Here is a 13,716-nt window from a genome sequence, read left to right as displayed (position 1 = left end):
AAATCCCCATTTTTTTGGAACACAAATAGCATACTCAACCCTTAGAATGTTAGTACTACAAAACAAAGAACTGTTTTAATTTTGTACCATTAGATTTACTATTAATGCTTCTCCTCACCACTAGCTCACTTTCTACTCTCATCTGAACCGCAGTTCAGAAACACACACATAGAACAATAGCCTTCCCAACTAATTGTAAATGCCCAATGCACAATCACACACCACCACATACATCTTTCCCATCATACTCAGACACTCATGCACACAGCACACATACATTTCCGAACGGCCCAACCCATACCTTCTTTTTTTTCAACAGACCCCAAAGAATGCCTACTAAAAAGCAAGCCCATAGAAAGCAATGCATAAATAGAGCAAATGATAATAAAAGTGTCCAAAATAAGCATCCATCTCTACCAGAGTTTGTACAAAACGTTCAAACAAAACAGCTAAGAGAGTCATTTAGCAAAACAAAACAAGTTTCCAGTACATAAACTTTGCCTCCTCTATCAAAATGTAAAACAAAACAAAAAATGCTTAACAATAATTCGGCTACCACTACTACTAAAAGTGCTCCTATAAATCTTGATATACTAGCAAGTAAACATACCAAAAAAAGTATTTTTGCAAAAATGTTCTGCCACAAAGTCCTTCAGAATCTGATAAAAACTGGAGACAAATCATGCACAACCCTTCAAACCTACCGTAGAAAATTAATGTTAGAAGCTTTAATAGACAGTGCAATCCTTCTCAAAAGAAAGTTATTCATTTTAGTGTTAAACAGAATGAAAGCACTAACAAAACTAACTACTAAATTACAAAAATATCTTCTCAATAAATGGAATGTCAACAAAAATAACCTCTTAAATATCTGTGGAGGTGAATGGAGTCACACCACGAGCACAGAACCATATTATAATGACGAAGCATACAAACAAAACCAAACAAACACAATTGCCATCCATAGCAGTGGACAAGGTTATGAAAAAATGTATAATACCATAATGGAACAAGAAATACTGCTTAGAAAAATATCTCCAGAATACTCAGAATTACCTCTCCATTCGACTGAACCAGAACGTCCAGTATACAAATGGCCATGCACGTCAATGTGTAACATTCCCAAAAAATCTTTCAAATCTTTACACCAGTTCCTCAATCAGTATGTGAAAGGCAAAGAAAAAATCAAAACGAAAGTGCTGCAAAATATGGATACCTGTCCAGTGCGCAAATACACAGGACTACAAGGACATTCATTAGCCTACATTTCAGGACTTATTTGCAAAAGTACCTTCCATCATATCAAAATGATATCAACACATCATTCAACTTTTAGAAATCTAGTCTATAAACTGTACTATGCTAAAAGTCCTGCGTTAGCACTGGCCAATTTAAAAAACACTCTTCTAAATGGTACACCCAAAGACCTACTCGAAGAAATCCACCATATCCAGAGAAAATATTTTGGAAGTGAAAGCCACTTACAAAATGCAATAGCTTTACAACAGACTAGCAACAATTCTGCACATAGCCACCTCCAACTACACACATACAAAAAAGAAATACTAAAATTTAAAGGAACATCTGCTGAAGTACCAAACCATGTGTGTGTGTGTTGCCGCAGAACTTTTTATAAAAGTAACACAAAAACTATAGACTAACATACAAAATATAAGACAATGAAGATTCCCAATGGTTTGAAGTAGCTCTCTACCTTATAGCAGAAAACAAATACGAAATAACGGACCCCTTAATACTTTGTAGTTACTGCACTACAAAACTTGACAACAACCAAACTCCTTAACGTGCTATCACAAATAATTTGGAATTATTCCCACTACCAAAACCCCTGCAACAACTCAATTTATATGAGAGCCTCATAATTTAAACAGTGCACCCATTTCAAGCACTAATACGCCTTCAACTAAAAAGAGCAAAATTACCTCCCTCTGAATTGGCAAAAGGCATTCATGGCAAAGTAGTTTATTTACCATTAGATCTGAAAGAAAATGTGCACACTCTGGGAGAGCAACGTCCAATAGAGCAATCTTTAATTATCTTAGTAAATGGTGTACCAACAAATGACAAAAAAAATTTGGCAACAACTCAGACTTGCATAAAGTTAGACACGCCTTGCAATATCTAAAAGACAATAAAGAATACTACAAAGAAATAAATATTGAAGAAATCTTAAGGGAAACAACTTAAATAATTCAAGAGTCACCAGAAACGGGTTAATTTGAACTTCTAGATCCTGCTACAGTATCCAATAATTTAGACCATTATACAATTCATTCATTACACTCTAATGACACCATAGATGATGCACTAGAAACGTACCAAATGCGACAAACCAAAGGATCACCAATCAGCATATGGGATTATATTGAAACATTAACAGGATCTAGAGAGCAAAGTTCTCCAGGTTTTAGTATATCTATGTATGATTTGTTTTTTTTTTTTTATATGCGTAGGAAATCATGTAAATGTTGCCATGCATATTCTGCACAACTTAATGTAACAAACCAAGTGTGTGGGCCCAGGTTTCTTATCATAGAACGTACATCTCCATGACAGCGGAACCAGTACTCTTTTGTACCACGCATGTTTGCTAACAGTTTTGTAATGCTTGATTGTAAAACCTGATCTTCTTCTTGCACTTTTTGTGATGATCATATTGGGGTATTACCGCAGTAATGCGAAAAACTTTGACCATGACTGGCTCCCCACACCACGCCCAACTCCCCAACTTCACATGATGTCCTCTTTCCCTCTCCATACCTCTAGCCTGATGTGATCTTATTCTTTTTATCACCTCCAAATAGCTCTTTATCACTTTCCATTTTTATATTATCGCAATTATTATCACAATAATTTGCTCGCATCAAGCAAAACAAAATGGCAGCCAGCTCCTTTCTGAAAAGCATCTGCTGTAAAGCACCATGGGAAAAATGCAGCTATAATTTTGGGTCAAGGGGGCACCTTCGTCCCTTGTTGAATATTTTAAAAACTACTGGACCCCAGCTGGAAATCAAGCCAATGATTCTTGCCCAAGTTATTTCTTATTTGGTCCAATTCTGTCCAGTGGTTTTTTTAGTGCACACAAATTCTGACTTATTTTCAATGGGAAAATAAATGGGAGTGTGCCGAAAACAACATGTTTTGCTTTCTTAATAACATTTTCATTTTTTAACAAATCTTTTCTAAAATGTTCATTTGGAGGGGTTGCAGGGGTTGGGTGGACCCTCACAAAACATTTGTTTGCAAAATATCAGCTAGTTCTGTTTTGCAAGCCAAAGGTTACTAGCAATTAAATTGTTGTATTTCCAATGGAAACTAGATACACAACAATCACTGCACTATGTATAATATTCAAATATGCCTAAAAAACTCATATGAAGCTCAATTCCAGACAGCTCATCCTACATCAAAATAGTTACAAACCCTTCCCCTGTTTTCATCTTTTTACATGATCTCTTTGACTGCCATCATCATATCAAAACAGCTCTCCCTTTCTAAAATCCAGCAACGTCACGCCTACCTTTCTACCCAAACACTGGAATATCCATTGCCACTTCAATCTCTAAAATCAAAAAATCATCACTTAGCACTGGAATTATCCACAAATCAATTGGACATTCCCTTCAGCTGCCAAACTCCTAGTAGACTTATGGCAGGGTGGCTAGTTTCCCTTCACAGTCAGTCTCTGTCAGGATACAACGCGTGAGCTGAAAAGCACCATCCTGAATTCGAGTAGAAGACTTGTTTGCACTTTTGACTGATTGTAGACCCTATATATCCAGGAACTCATTATAACTTTTGTAAAAGATCTCACCCTTCATTCCTAGTCAAATGTTTCAATCCATCAAATTGCAGAGGCTCCTCGTACTTCTGTTGAAATAAACCGCACGAGGATACAGACATCACTCCCACAAAGCCCCAAACCTTCATATCGATCCACATTAAAGCCAACTAGGTTGTTCAAATCCATTACCATAAAACACCCAAATAGAGTCTACTGCCAATCAAGGGCACTCCACCCATCCTTAGAAAGCATGAAGGTAAGGTACACTCAGGCAGATGAATTGGAAGAGGCACATCATGTACATGTGTCTATGAGGCCTACCGTGGGGAAACACAATCCAACGCACAGGTGATTGCAGAAGGTGGAGCTATTTGTCTATACTCGTCTTCAATGCTCTTTAGGCAATTACTTTATTTTATTTAATTTTAAACATTTACATTTGCAAACTTTATTTTATTTAATTTTAAACATTTACATTTGCAATGTTGGGACTTGACTTCACAACGTTGCGGACTAGAGTTGTGAAGATTGTTCTCAAATAATGTGATAATAAACTCTATTTCAAGATTTGACCTTGGTTACATCTACAAATCAGGAATCATATCCTTCTAAAATGTTTTTTGGATTGTAGTTGTACAACATTACACCTTTTAGATTATGACATATTAATTTGCAGAGCGTGTACGTGTGCGCCGTGGCCCCTCTGTGCCGTTTCATCCTGGAGCGGGCATGTTGGCGGCCAACAGAAGTTGATTTTGAGTACAGAGTTTAGTGGAATTGATGGTAAATTATACACTATCATTACAGCTACAATCACGAGTCTCCATATTTCACGTTCACCTTCTTAAGTCATTAATGAATGCTAATACCCTTGCCACTGTTTTTATTAATTTGATTGTGTTGAAGTTAATGCCTTCATATAAAACATCCTTAATCACCTAAAGCACATTACTCGCTACAGTCCAAGACAAGTTGCAATGTTTCGATTGGACTGCCAACACCTCTGTACATTTATCATACATCATTTCAGTACTCCGTGTCCTTAAGTATGTGTGTGTAAATTACATTCACATGATGTAACCCACGTGCTTTCTATCCAGAAAATCCGGTGTCATCCAATTGAGGAATCTGTTGGAGGCTCCTCCTTCCCTCTGAGGAAAGGTCCTCTGGGATCTTACCCATCGTGTCTGTGTAGTATTTAAGCATAGCCACAGAATCTTATGGAAGGATGTTTACGATTGGAAAAATAGATACAATCAGACAATAGAAGCAATCGTGCAACACATTTATTTTGTATTTTATTTTGTGTATTTATTGAGTGCAGACGTAGCTTCATGAAGCAACGGTGTGCAGTGCACCATTTGGGCTTACAGGATTGCATTCAAGGGTTATGTAGTGGAACAGTCCCCACAGAATAGCATTTGTTACCAGCATACCTTTGTATTTTGTTTCAATCATTATATTATCTGAACCCCAGCAGCCACTTGGTATGTCTTGTCACCTCTTGGCAACATTTCCCACCTGAACTGTCTCGGAGCATGGCCAAAATGAATCTTTGATGTGATTGATGCTTTGTCATCTCACTCTTCAAATGCTTGCTTTCCTTTTTCTGGAAGGTCCATGGTACAATGTGAGCTATACATCTCTGTCATTGAGTCCTTTTCTACAAATTCTAATGACCAGACACGTCAACTTGTTCATAAAGAAGGTGTCTCGTCACCCGACTACCTGGTTCGCTATCAGCCACCATCTTGTCTCGGGAGGATAGCTCAACGGCAACGTGCTCGCCTTGGAAGCAAGCCGCACGGAGCAACACAGGTTTGATCCCCGGGTCCGCGCTTAGAAACCTCTGGGTATTCAGTTTGTTATAAATAACCTATCATATCATATCATCTTGGTATTTAGAGCTACACAATGGAGTGTGCCAGATCTATAAATCTGAACAAGTATGGTATGTATTGGATTGGCTTCTCTGGACCCCTTATGTGTCTGGACCGGTGATAGTTGCACCACTATAACAGTCACCCTGCAGATTCTGAATTAGTTGTTAAGGATTTTGCATGCCCGGGGTACCAGCCTACAGGTTCTCCTGAATCTCTCGGGCCTTCAACATGATCAACCATGAGGCACTTCTAGGTATTTTACATCCGATGCACCCAGAGGTACAGTCTTGGTGTCCTCCTTTCCTTGTCATTTCTTTTTTATCTAAACTGGTCTGTGTAGGAGATGCCATATCTGCTCGAGACCATGTCACACTTTCAGTGCTCTTGTCACCAGAGCTGCTTAATGTTCATAGTGTCGGCTCGCTTCGATCTGGTAGCTAGGAATGGCCTCTCCATGCATCATGAGGCAGATCGGACCCAACCTTTCCCACAGTTGCCCTTCGTGCAGGTTTTCCAGCTGGTTCTGACCTGCCTGGTGCAAGTTCTCCATGACCACATGTCTGTTCTTTGCTGGATTACATCAATCGCAATTTACTGGTCCTGAAATGAATGCAGAGGTAAATTGTCAATTGGATAGTCCTCAAACTGTCAGCAAAGTCTCTGGGATTTCTACGGGACCCTGTTCTTTGGATCAGATTGCTTGATTGTTTCATATCCTGCTTCATTGTCTGATGTTCCTCCAAGTCCTACCTTTCACCTGTGGCAATTCTTCTTGTTGTGTTTGTTTGGGGAAAGGGAAGGGGGAAATAGGAGACCACTCTGCAAAATTAATACAAAAGCGTGGCAATAGGAGGAGTAACACTTGGGCTGAATGCATTGTGTAGTGGCATTAGGGGAGCAGTAGGAAATTCAGGCAGCTTGCATTGAACCCATACCACCATATGACTTCCGTTCCAGGGACCAGGCATGTGTTATCTGGCTGCTTTGTCCATAGCCGTCCTTGCTGCCCTTAAATTAATGCTTGATTTAGCTGATTGGCTGATTACAGGTGCTAGAAGATTTGTTGAAGTCCATCCCCTTCATGACACCTCCAATGTTAGTTAGCTTTCTCACTCATTCAGAATGCCCACCTCAGATATATTGAAAATAAACTGTACAGCCCTGGGAGGAGTCCGGTGCTTAGGTTTAGGGGGCTGCTCTACCTCTATGTTCCTAGGGGGTTGAACATTCTGAAATGCAAAGCATGGTATTTTCGTTAGTTTTTACATATCCAACACTGTGCAGCCCAGGGGCCAGATTACAGGGAGTGTGCACCGGTGCAGAGTTTCTGTACTCTGGTCCCAGCTCTATTAAAGTCCTTCTTTTTTCAGGGATAAATGAGAAGCATCACTTTGGACCTGGACTTGGTGTGAATGAATGCCCAGTTTTAGTTTCTAATGTTAGGTTGTGGTGGAGGGCCTTTATTTTGGACCAACGTTATTAATAGTTTTCAGGTATCATTGCTTAGGCTGTATTTTAAGATGGATGACACCTTAGCCCACCTCTGTTGTCCTGTCTGGACCATACAAACCAGAAAATAAATACATATGTCACAACTCAACATCTTCTTAGCACTTTTCCCTTAATGTCAAAATTTGACACGAACAGTCGCTTTTTTAAAACAATATCAAATGTTGAGTGCAGGATAGAAATTCTTTTTATTTTTTTATTTTTAAATAGGTCTGTATATCCCAGCCCTGCTGCGCCTGTTCTCTGTATGGTGACATTAAACGCACAGTGCTCCAACCTTTATTTAAAAGGAAATACACATATTAAAGCCTTTACTCAGGCCACGTTTTGCAGTACTGGGTTTTTCTTTAGGACACTGGAATTCAAGCCCAGCTCTGCAAAGGCACGTGGCCACGCTGCAGCACCGGCTCACAGGTTATCTCTGCCCTGAGCCCGGGAATCCCAGATTGCTCATGATTAGTTCATGCAGCACATAGCCCCAAAAACAATTTCACATTTTGGCACCAGGAAAAAGTAGTCACTAAGGCAAACTTTGCCTTGATAATAAATATTTTTTGTACTAGGGCAGTTGTTGCCCTGGTGCTAATACCATGCCGAACTGCACTTGTCACAGTGCAAGAATCTAATTTGAATAAATCAAATGTTTATATAAATCCACATGACACACGTCAGCATGGGGAAGTCTTTTCCTGTACTAGTCCTACGAAAGCCAAAGAATCTCAGTTGTTTTTGTGAGTTGTCCTTTACCACTAACTTTACTTCTGCAGTCAATTTATCTCTAATGGAATTCATTGCACTGCAGAAAATGCTACAAATGTGTGGTACGCTGGTGGTATTATTTGTACAGTTGGTAACTACCATTCTTGGTCAGTGGTCGAAGTGAATGGGAGCGGTTGGGAGCGGTGCTCCTCTACTTTTTTAAATTAAGTTTTACTGTTCCTATACTTTTATTTTAAAAAGAAACCATTCCGGAATGGTTCGTTTTAAAATAAAAGTGTAGGTAGAATTTTAAACTTGCACTTTCGGCGCACTGCACTGAACATTCCCTTAAACAGTAGGTGCATGTGTTTGGGAGTTTGTTTTGTGTGTGGGAGGGGGCGTGACAATGGGGTTTGCGGCGAGTGGAGTGGGTTTAGGCCTGAGGGGAACATAGCTCCACTACTTCTTATCATACACTTCGACCACTGATCTTGGTAATCTGGTTGCAATTTCATATCACTCTGTGAGTCGGTATTTCCATCATTACTGTGTTCTATCTGCTCCACAGCAGTTTGGGCGGAGGATATGTATTTGTATCACTGTAAGCAGTATGTGAGACATGAGACCCTTCTACTGGAACCAGCTCTCTCCTGATATCTTGGACTATGACTCCCATCACCCTTCCCTTTTGAGTATGCTTGCAAGGGCTAAGGGGAGATGTAGTCCAAAACCTCATGAGAATCAAAGGTGGCCAGCCGCCAGATTTATATCTCTTGAATTCCACCCAACCCTATAAAGCCTTTACTACTTTGTAACTGAACCCCTTTTAACATGGCTAATATACAAACATATTGCAGCAGAGCAATATACAGACTTAAACATGAGCTGTTATAAATGAAAGTGCATAGTCATGCTGTTGAGGAAATAGGGTGTGAAATAATTAAACCTTCCATCCTGCCGGCTGATGGTGTATCCGTAGTCACTGTGTTGCAAGAAGCTGACATTGACGCCGACGAGGGGGGTCCCGTCAAGAGCCGCCACCTGACCTCGGACGACACAGGCTCGACTGTAAATAAAAAGAAATACAGGTGAAATGGCAATTTAAGACACACTTTCCGAACGCAACATTGCTATCTAAATTGCCATGCAAAATACCATTACTTTAAAATGTCACGAGCAACAGAAGTGTTTACAATGTGGAGTGCTTAGTCTGCTAACTTTCAGTGAAGCATACGACCCAGTTTACATCAAAATCATTGACACCACATTCTCAATTCCAATTATTATTTTAACAAAAAAATAATGATAAATATAGCTAGCAAATATAAGAGGCAATATAAGGTATGACGTATTTTAATAGCTCCATATGCACAAGTTGAATAGCTGCGGCCAGGGCTGCTTTAAAAACCACAAACTCGTGTGCATCCAGTTCCTTTGGTAAATAGTGACCTAGCGTTTCAACATCATGCCAACAGTGCTTGAAAAACAAGGTCTGCAAGGTGAGGGTATCCAGATGTCTTGGACTTTGCGTCCCATGATCCCCCATTAATCACTATAAAAGTGAGGGCTGCTGGGAGTTGTAGTCCAAATCATCTGGCAAGCCAAAGGGCGTAGACCCTTTAATAAGTAAAGCCCAAAGGGAGGTTTCTTGGCAAGAAAAGGCAAATGCCCACCTTTTATAAGAAAGTGGCCTTGGGCGGGCTTACCTTCTGGTAACAAAATGCATGCAGAGATTGAGTTGGGCATTAAAGAAGCAAGGGACTTGTGAACATGTGCCTGGAATTTGCTAAATGGAGGATTTCAACCTTTCTGAAATATGTCATTGAGACTATTTTTACAAATGTCCAATGTTCGTACGAAACAAACATTTTCCTACTACGACGTCCAGGTGTCTGTTGGATGTTTGGTGTAGACAGGTGCTTCTAAGAACATGTTGCTGTCTTTCTCCACTGCATTCATGTGACTAACGTTTCGACAAGCCCCCCTCCCCCAAAAAGGGCTCATTAAGCCTAACTTCCATTATGAAACACAGTATCATGTCTTAGAGCTTTGTTCTTTGTGTGATCACTACTGATGGCCTTAAAGCTATTTAACGAGAAAGGGATAAGGAAAAAAGTGACATCAAGCACATATTTTTGTACAAAAACACTGATTATGCTCGAGAGTCTGTTATGTTCAATAACAAACATGACAACAGTCGTATCCCATTGCATCAACCAGCAGAGAACCGCTGCCAGTAAAAGCACCACTTCCAGCTACTTTGCACAGGAGTAACCTTGTCTTTTGGAGATGGAAGGATGGACGATAAGAGCGGAAGATACTTCATGACTGGGTGTAAAGAGCTCGCAAGGTAAATGCTCACTTCTGAAATGGTGAGCCAGACCTTCACCACTATGAATCCTGTGACTGGGCCAACTCAGCCCTTTTTCCTTCCTAGGTCACCAATATGAGCTCCACTAAATCGGAAAGAAATACCAACTCCTATTACAGCACTTGGAATCTGGAGCAATCTGGCAGAAAGTGCTCTGAGGAATGGCTATCTGGCAAGGGTGCAGATAACCAGATTTTTTAAAATTTGTATTAATGAATACAAATATGTGTGTAATTCCATCTCAGAAAGGGTGACTTGCTAACCAGGTCCTCTTTCACTAAGCTCCAGGCCAAAAGCATAGTGTAAACCTGTGCCCTGTTGAACCAATAGCCTGATGTGCAGCACCTGCTCTCCAGTGACACAGAGCAGGTTCAGGTCACATGTGCCCACTGAGAGCTGCAATGACAGCCAGGTTACTACAGTGCAGAAGCTGCCTTTGAAATATGCACCTCTATGTCAAACACTACACAGCTATGAGATTTGCTATCCTGGTGGCATGCTAAACTGTACATATAAGCTATATCTTGAGGTATAGCGTCTAGCTGCATCATGTTGATGTCAGACATGTGTCAGCCCCATGAGCCCAGCTCATCTGAAGAAGAGTTATGTGTATTCCCCATGCCCATCACCCGCAGCCAGACTGTCTTTGCTGCTCCCAGAAAAGACTCTCGCCCTTTGATCCTTTGTGAGGGCAGGTAACACCCTCTCCAGTGACAGAGTCACTCCTCAGGAATCTGTCCTGGATAAAGAAATCAAAGGGCACATCCTTCATAAAAGGACTACCTGTACACCAAGGTACTGTTTACCGGAAATGTCTTTGATGCTATTGCCAAAGGAAGGAGGCTTAGTGTAGAGGGATTGGGCTGGAACAAGCTGTAGGAAAGTACCACCATCGTGGGTTCTCTCTTCACATCTCATCCTTTCTGTCCCCTTCACTTCCTGTAACATAAAGTACTTTGAGTGTGATGTCACAAAGTACGGTTCACTTATTCTAAGAACAGGGATTGAACTAGGTTTGCTTTTGTCCAAACACCTGTGGATTTCTGCCTTTAAAGAGGTTTCCCACTCCTTCTTTGAATCATCTCTGGACTTCAACCCTTGAAGAAGGTTTAGTTTGGACCCAGTTGGGAGAGCAGTCCTTTACAAAGTCCTCCAGTTGTGAGGTGAACACAAGCGGTCCAAGGCAGAGGCAAGCTCTGCTCCCTAACCATGTGTAGGGTGCATTGGAGGTGACCTGCTGCTGGAGCAAGACCTGTCTCTCTGCCAGACTCACTGCTGCCCCGGACCATGCCATGCTGACTGACTCCAGAAGGTGTGTGCCAGTCTCCTCTGTGTTTGGGAAACTGCAAACAAGGACTAATCTTGCCTCTGAGCTCCTGTAGTGGGACTCACAGCTCCTGAGAGCCTAAACAGCCAGGATTCCTGCACTTTCACCATTGAACCAGTGTGAGCCATGATTTGAGCATGATTAACCCTGTTTTAACTGTTTTAACTCTCCGGAGCTGCCTTTGGCACTCACTGACATGTGAACTGCAGGCTGCATGTTCAAACAAGTTTGCTGCAGCACTGCGCCAGCTGAAATGCATCATGGCTTGGGCACTAACAAAGAAGCATCACTGCATCTGCACTGCTCGAACTGCTGTGTGACCCTCCAGCTTCTTCATTACTGGACGAGTTGACGATCCAACCAACCCTAATGTTCTTCCTGAACTGCCTCCTTTGAGCACTGCATCGAACTGACTCACCTTGCACATCCTGACAGCCCATCTGCCGTCGGCCTCAGCCGTCGAACCTAACCTGGTGATCTCCACAAACTGCAGCAACTGTATATTTGACCCTGACTCAACATCAGCTTTCCATTTTGTGTACTGCAATTGCCACATTTAAGAAACTGCTAAGGCATTATTGCCTGAAAACTTCCCCCGGGTTCCATTTTCGGGCTCTAGGGACTGGCTAGGTCACTTTAATCCATTTGCTATACGAATATGTCCTTGTCAAGAGAATATTATGATTGCATTGCTTTCTCTCCCCCGTCCCATTACCCATAGAGCTGCATCTTGCATTCTTGCATATTCTGTGTTCTTTCTACACAGGGGGATCTGCTAGTGTTTTCAATGTAGTTATTACTGCAGATTGTGTTTTTAATTAAAGTATATGTGTATATTTGTCCAGAACTTTGATTGGATAACCCCTTCATTTTGAAGTGTTGGATTTTGTAGTTTTGGTTGCTACTGAATCACATTTACATCCGTCCAGAGAGTATAGCCTTTCCTCAGACCACGCTACCATAAAAGGCAAGGGAGGTCTAGTTCTTAACTGTTCCTGTTTTACCTTTGTGCTTGGGTTCACCTTTGCATTAGTGTGAGGGCTGAGTAGGTGCTTTTGCCTCAACTCGTCCCTGCACTCCTGCAGGGCAGAAGTCGATTCATCACATATAAGAAGGACACCTATTGTTATATGTTTGTAGACGTGGAGCATAACATGACATGCTAGCTAGTTTCTTAGCAGGACAGCCCAATCTAGACTAACCCCAAACAAGGTGTGCATTCTTTAATGAAATGAATAATGTACCACCAGTCATCGACCATCCACATACACTAAAGCAGTGGTCTTTAAACTGTGGTGCTGATCCCCCAAGTGGGTGGAGCGGAGGATGTGCAAGGGTTGCGGGAGTGGTGGGGGGGGGGGTGTTTAAAGCACTTTAACAGTGAAGTAGGGTGACTTATTTTAATAGAAAATATAAGCAGTGCTGGCATTTGGGTGAACCCAGAAACTATATTTGTACCCCAGGGGGTGCCCAGAATAAGAAAGTGTGGACACCCTTGTACTAAATCCTTCTTTCTCAATGAAATAATATCTTGTATCCAGCAACTGGGCTGATATGTGTAATAAAATACGAGATATATGTGGGCTTCATACTTGGTATACACAGATAACCACTCACAAAAGCCTGATAGCGGAAGGGCCGTATTGGCTACATGCAACTGGATGTGGGTACAGAGCACCAACGGCTAGCGACATTGGGAATCCATTTGAGGTGGGCATCTGGTTGGGGCAACCCACGTGACATTGGGGGCTTCGCGTAGTCACACTACGGGCCTGAAAGTCGTGTTATTCTAGGTGCATGCTGCCCTATGATCTCCGTTTGAGAAATCGGAATGTCGCGGGCAATAGGAGTGCTTATGCGACACACAAACCTTTCTATTAATTGCAAGGGAATGCTCCCAGGGTCTGCTCACTCTCCGGACAGCATTGCATTTCCCCTGGGCCCGAGGTCCAACAAGGCATCACAGGTACAGGGGGAAGTAGCGTATGACAGGAACACTTACAAAAATATCCCTTTAACAATTGACCTCTTCTCCACCAAGATCCCTGCAAACGTGTAGCTCTGATCATAAGAAGTGCATTTGCACCACACAACATGGGTGTTGCAAATTCATTTTAGGAAT

General features: G+C 41.5%; 1 protein-coding gene across 4 annotated transcripts in view; it reads right to left on the bottom strand.

Moving 5' to 3' along the window:
- Window positions 1–13,716, bottom strand: part of TENM1 (teneurin transmembrane protein 1) — a 2,006,416-nt gene that overhangs the window by 491,678 nt on the left and 1,501,022 nt on the right. For all 4 annotated transcript variants that reach the window (XM_069612654.1, XM_069612656.1, XM_069612655.1 and 1 more), the window contains one exon: window positions 8,843–8,962. In XM_069612654.1, the coding sequence (XP_069468755.1) occupies window positions 8,843–8,962 (120 nt within the window). The remainder of the gene's footprint in view (window positions 1–8,842; window positions 8,963–13,716) is intronic.

Source organism: Ambystoma mexicanum, chromosome 5p (assembly GCF_040938575.1).
Source record: "Ambystoma mexicanum isolate Mex_15411 chromosome 5p, UKY_AmexF1_1, whole genome shotgun sequence".
In the NCBI taxonomy this organism is placed as follows: Eukaryota; Metazoa; Chordata; class Amphibia; order Caudata; family Ambystomatidae; genus Ambystoma; species Ambystoma mexicanum.
The sequence above is the reverse complement of the archived record's forward strand: the minus strand, read 5'-3'. Positions and strand labels throughout refer to the sequence as shown.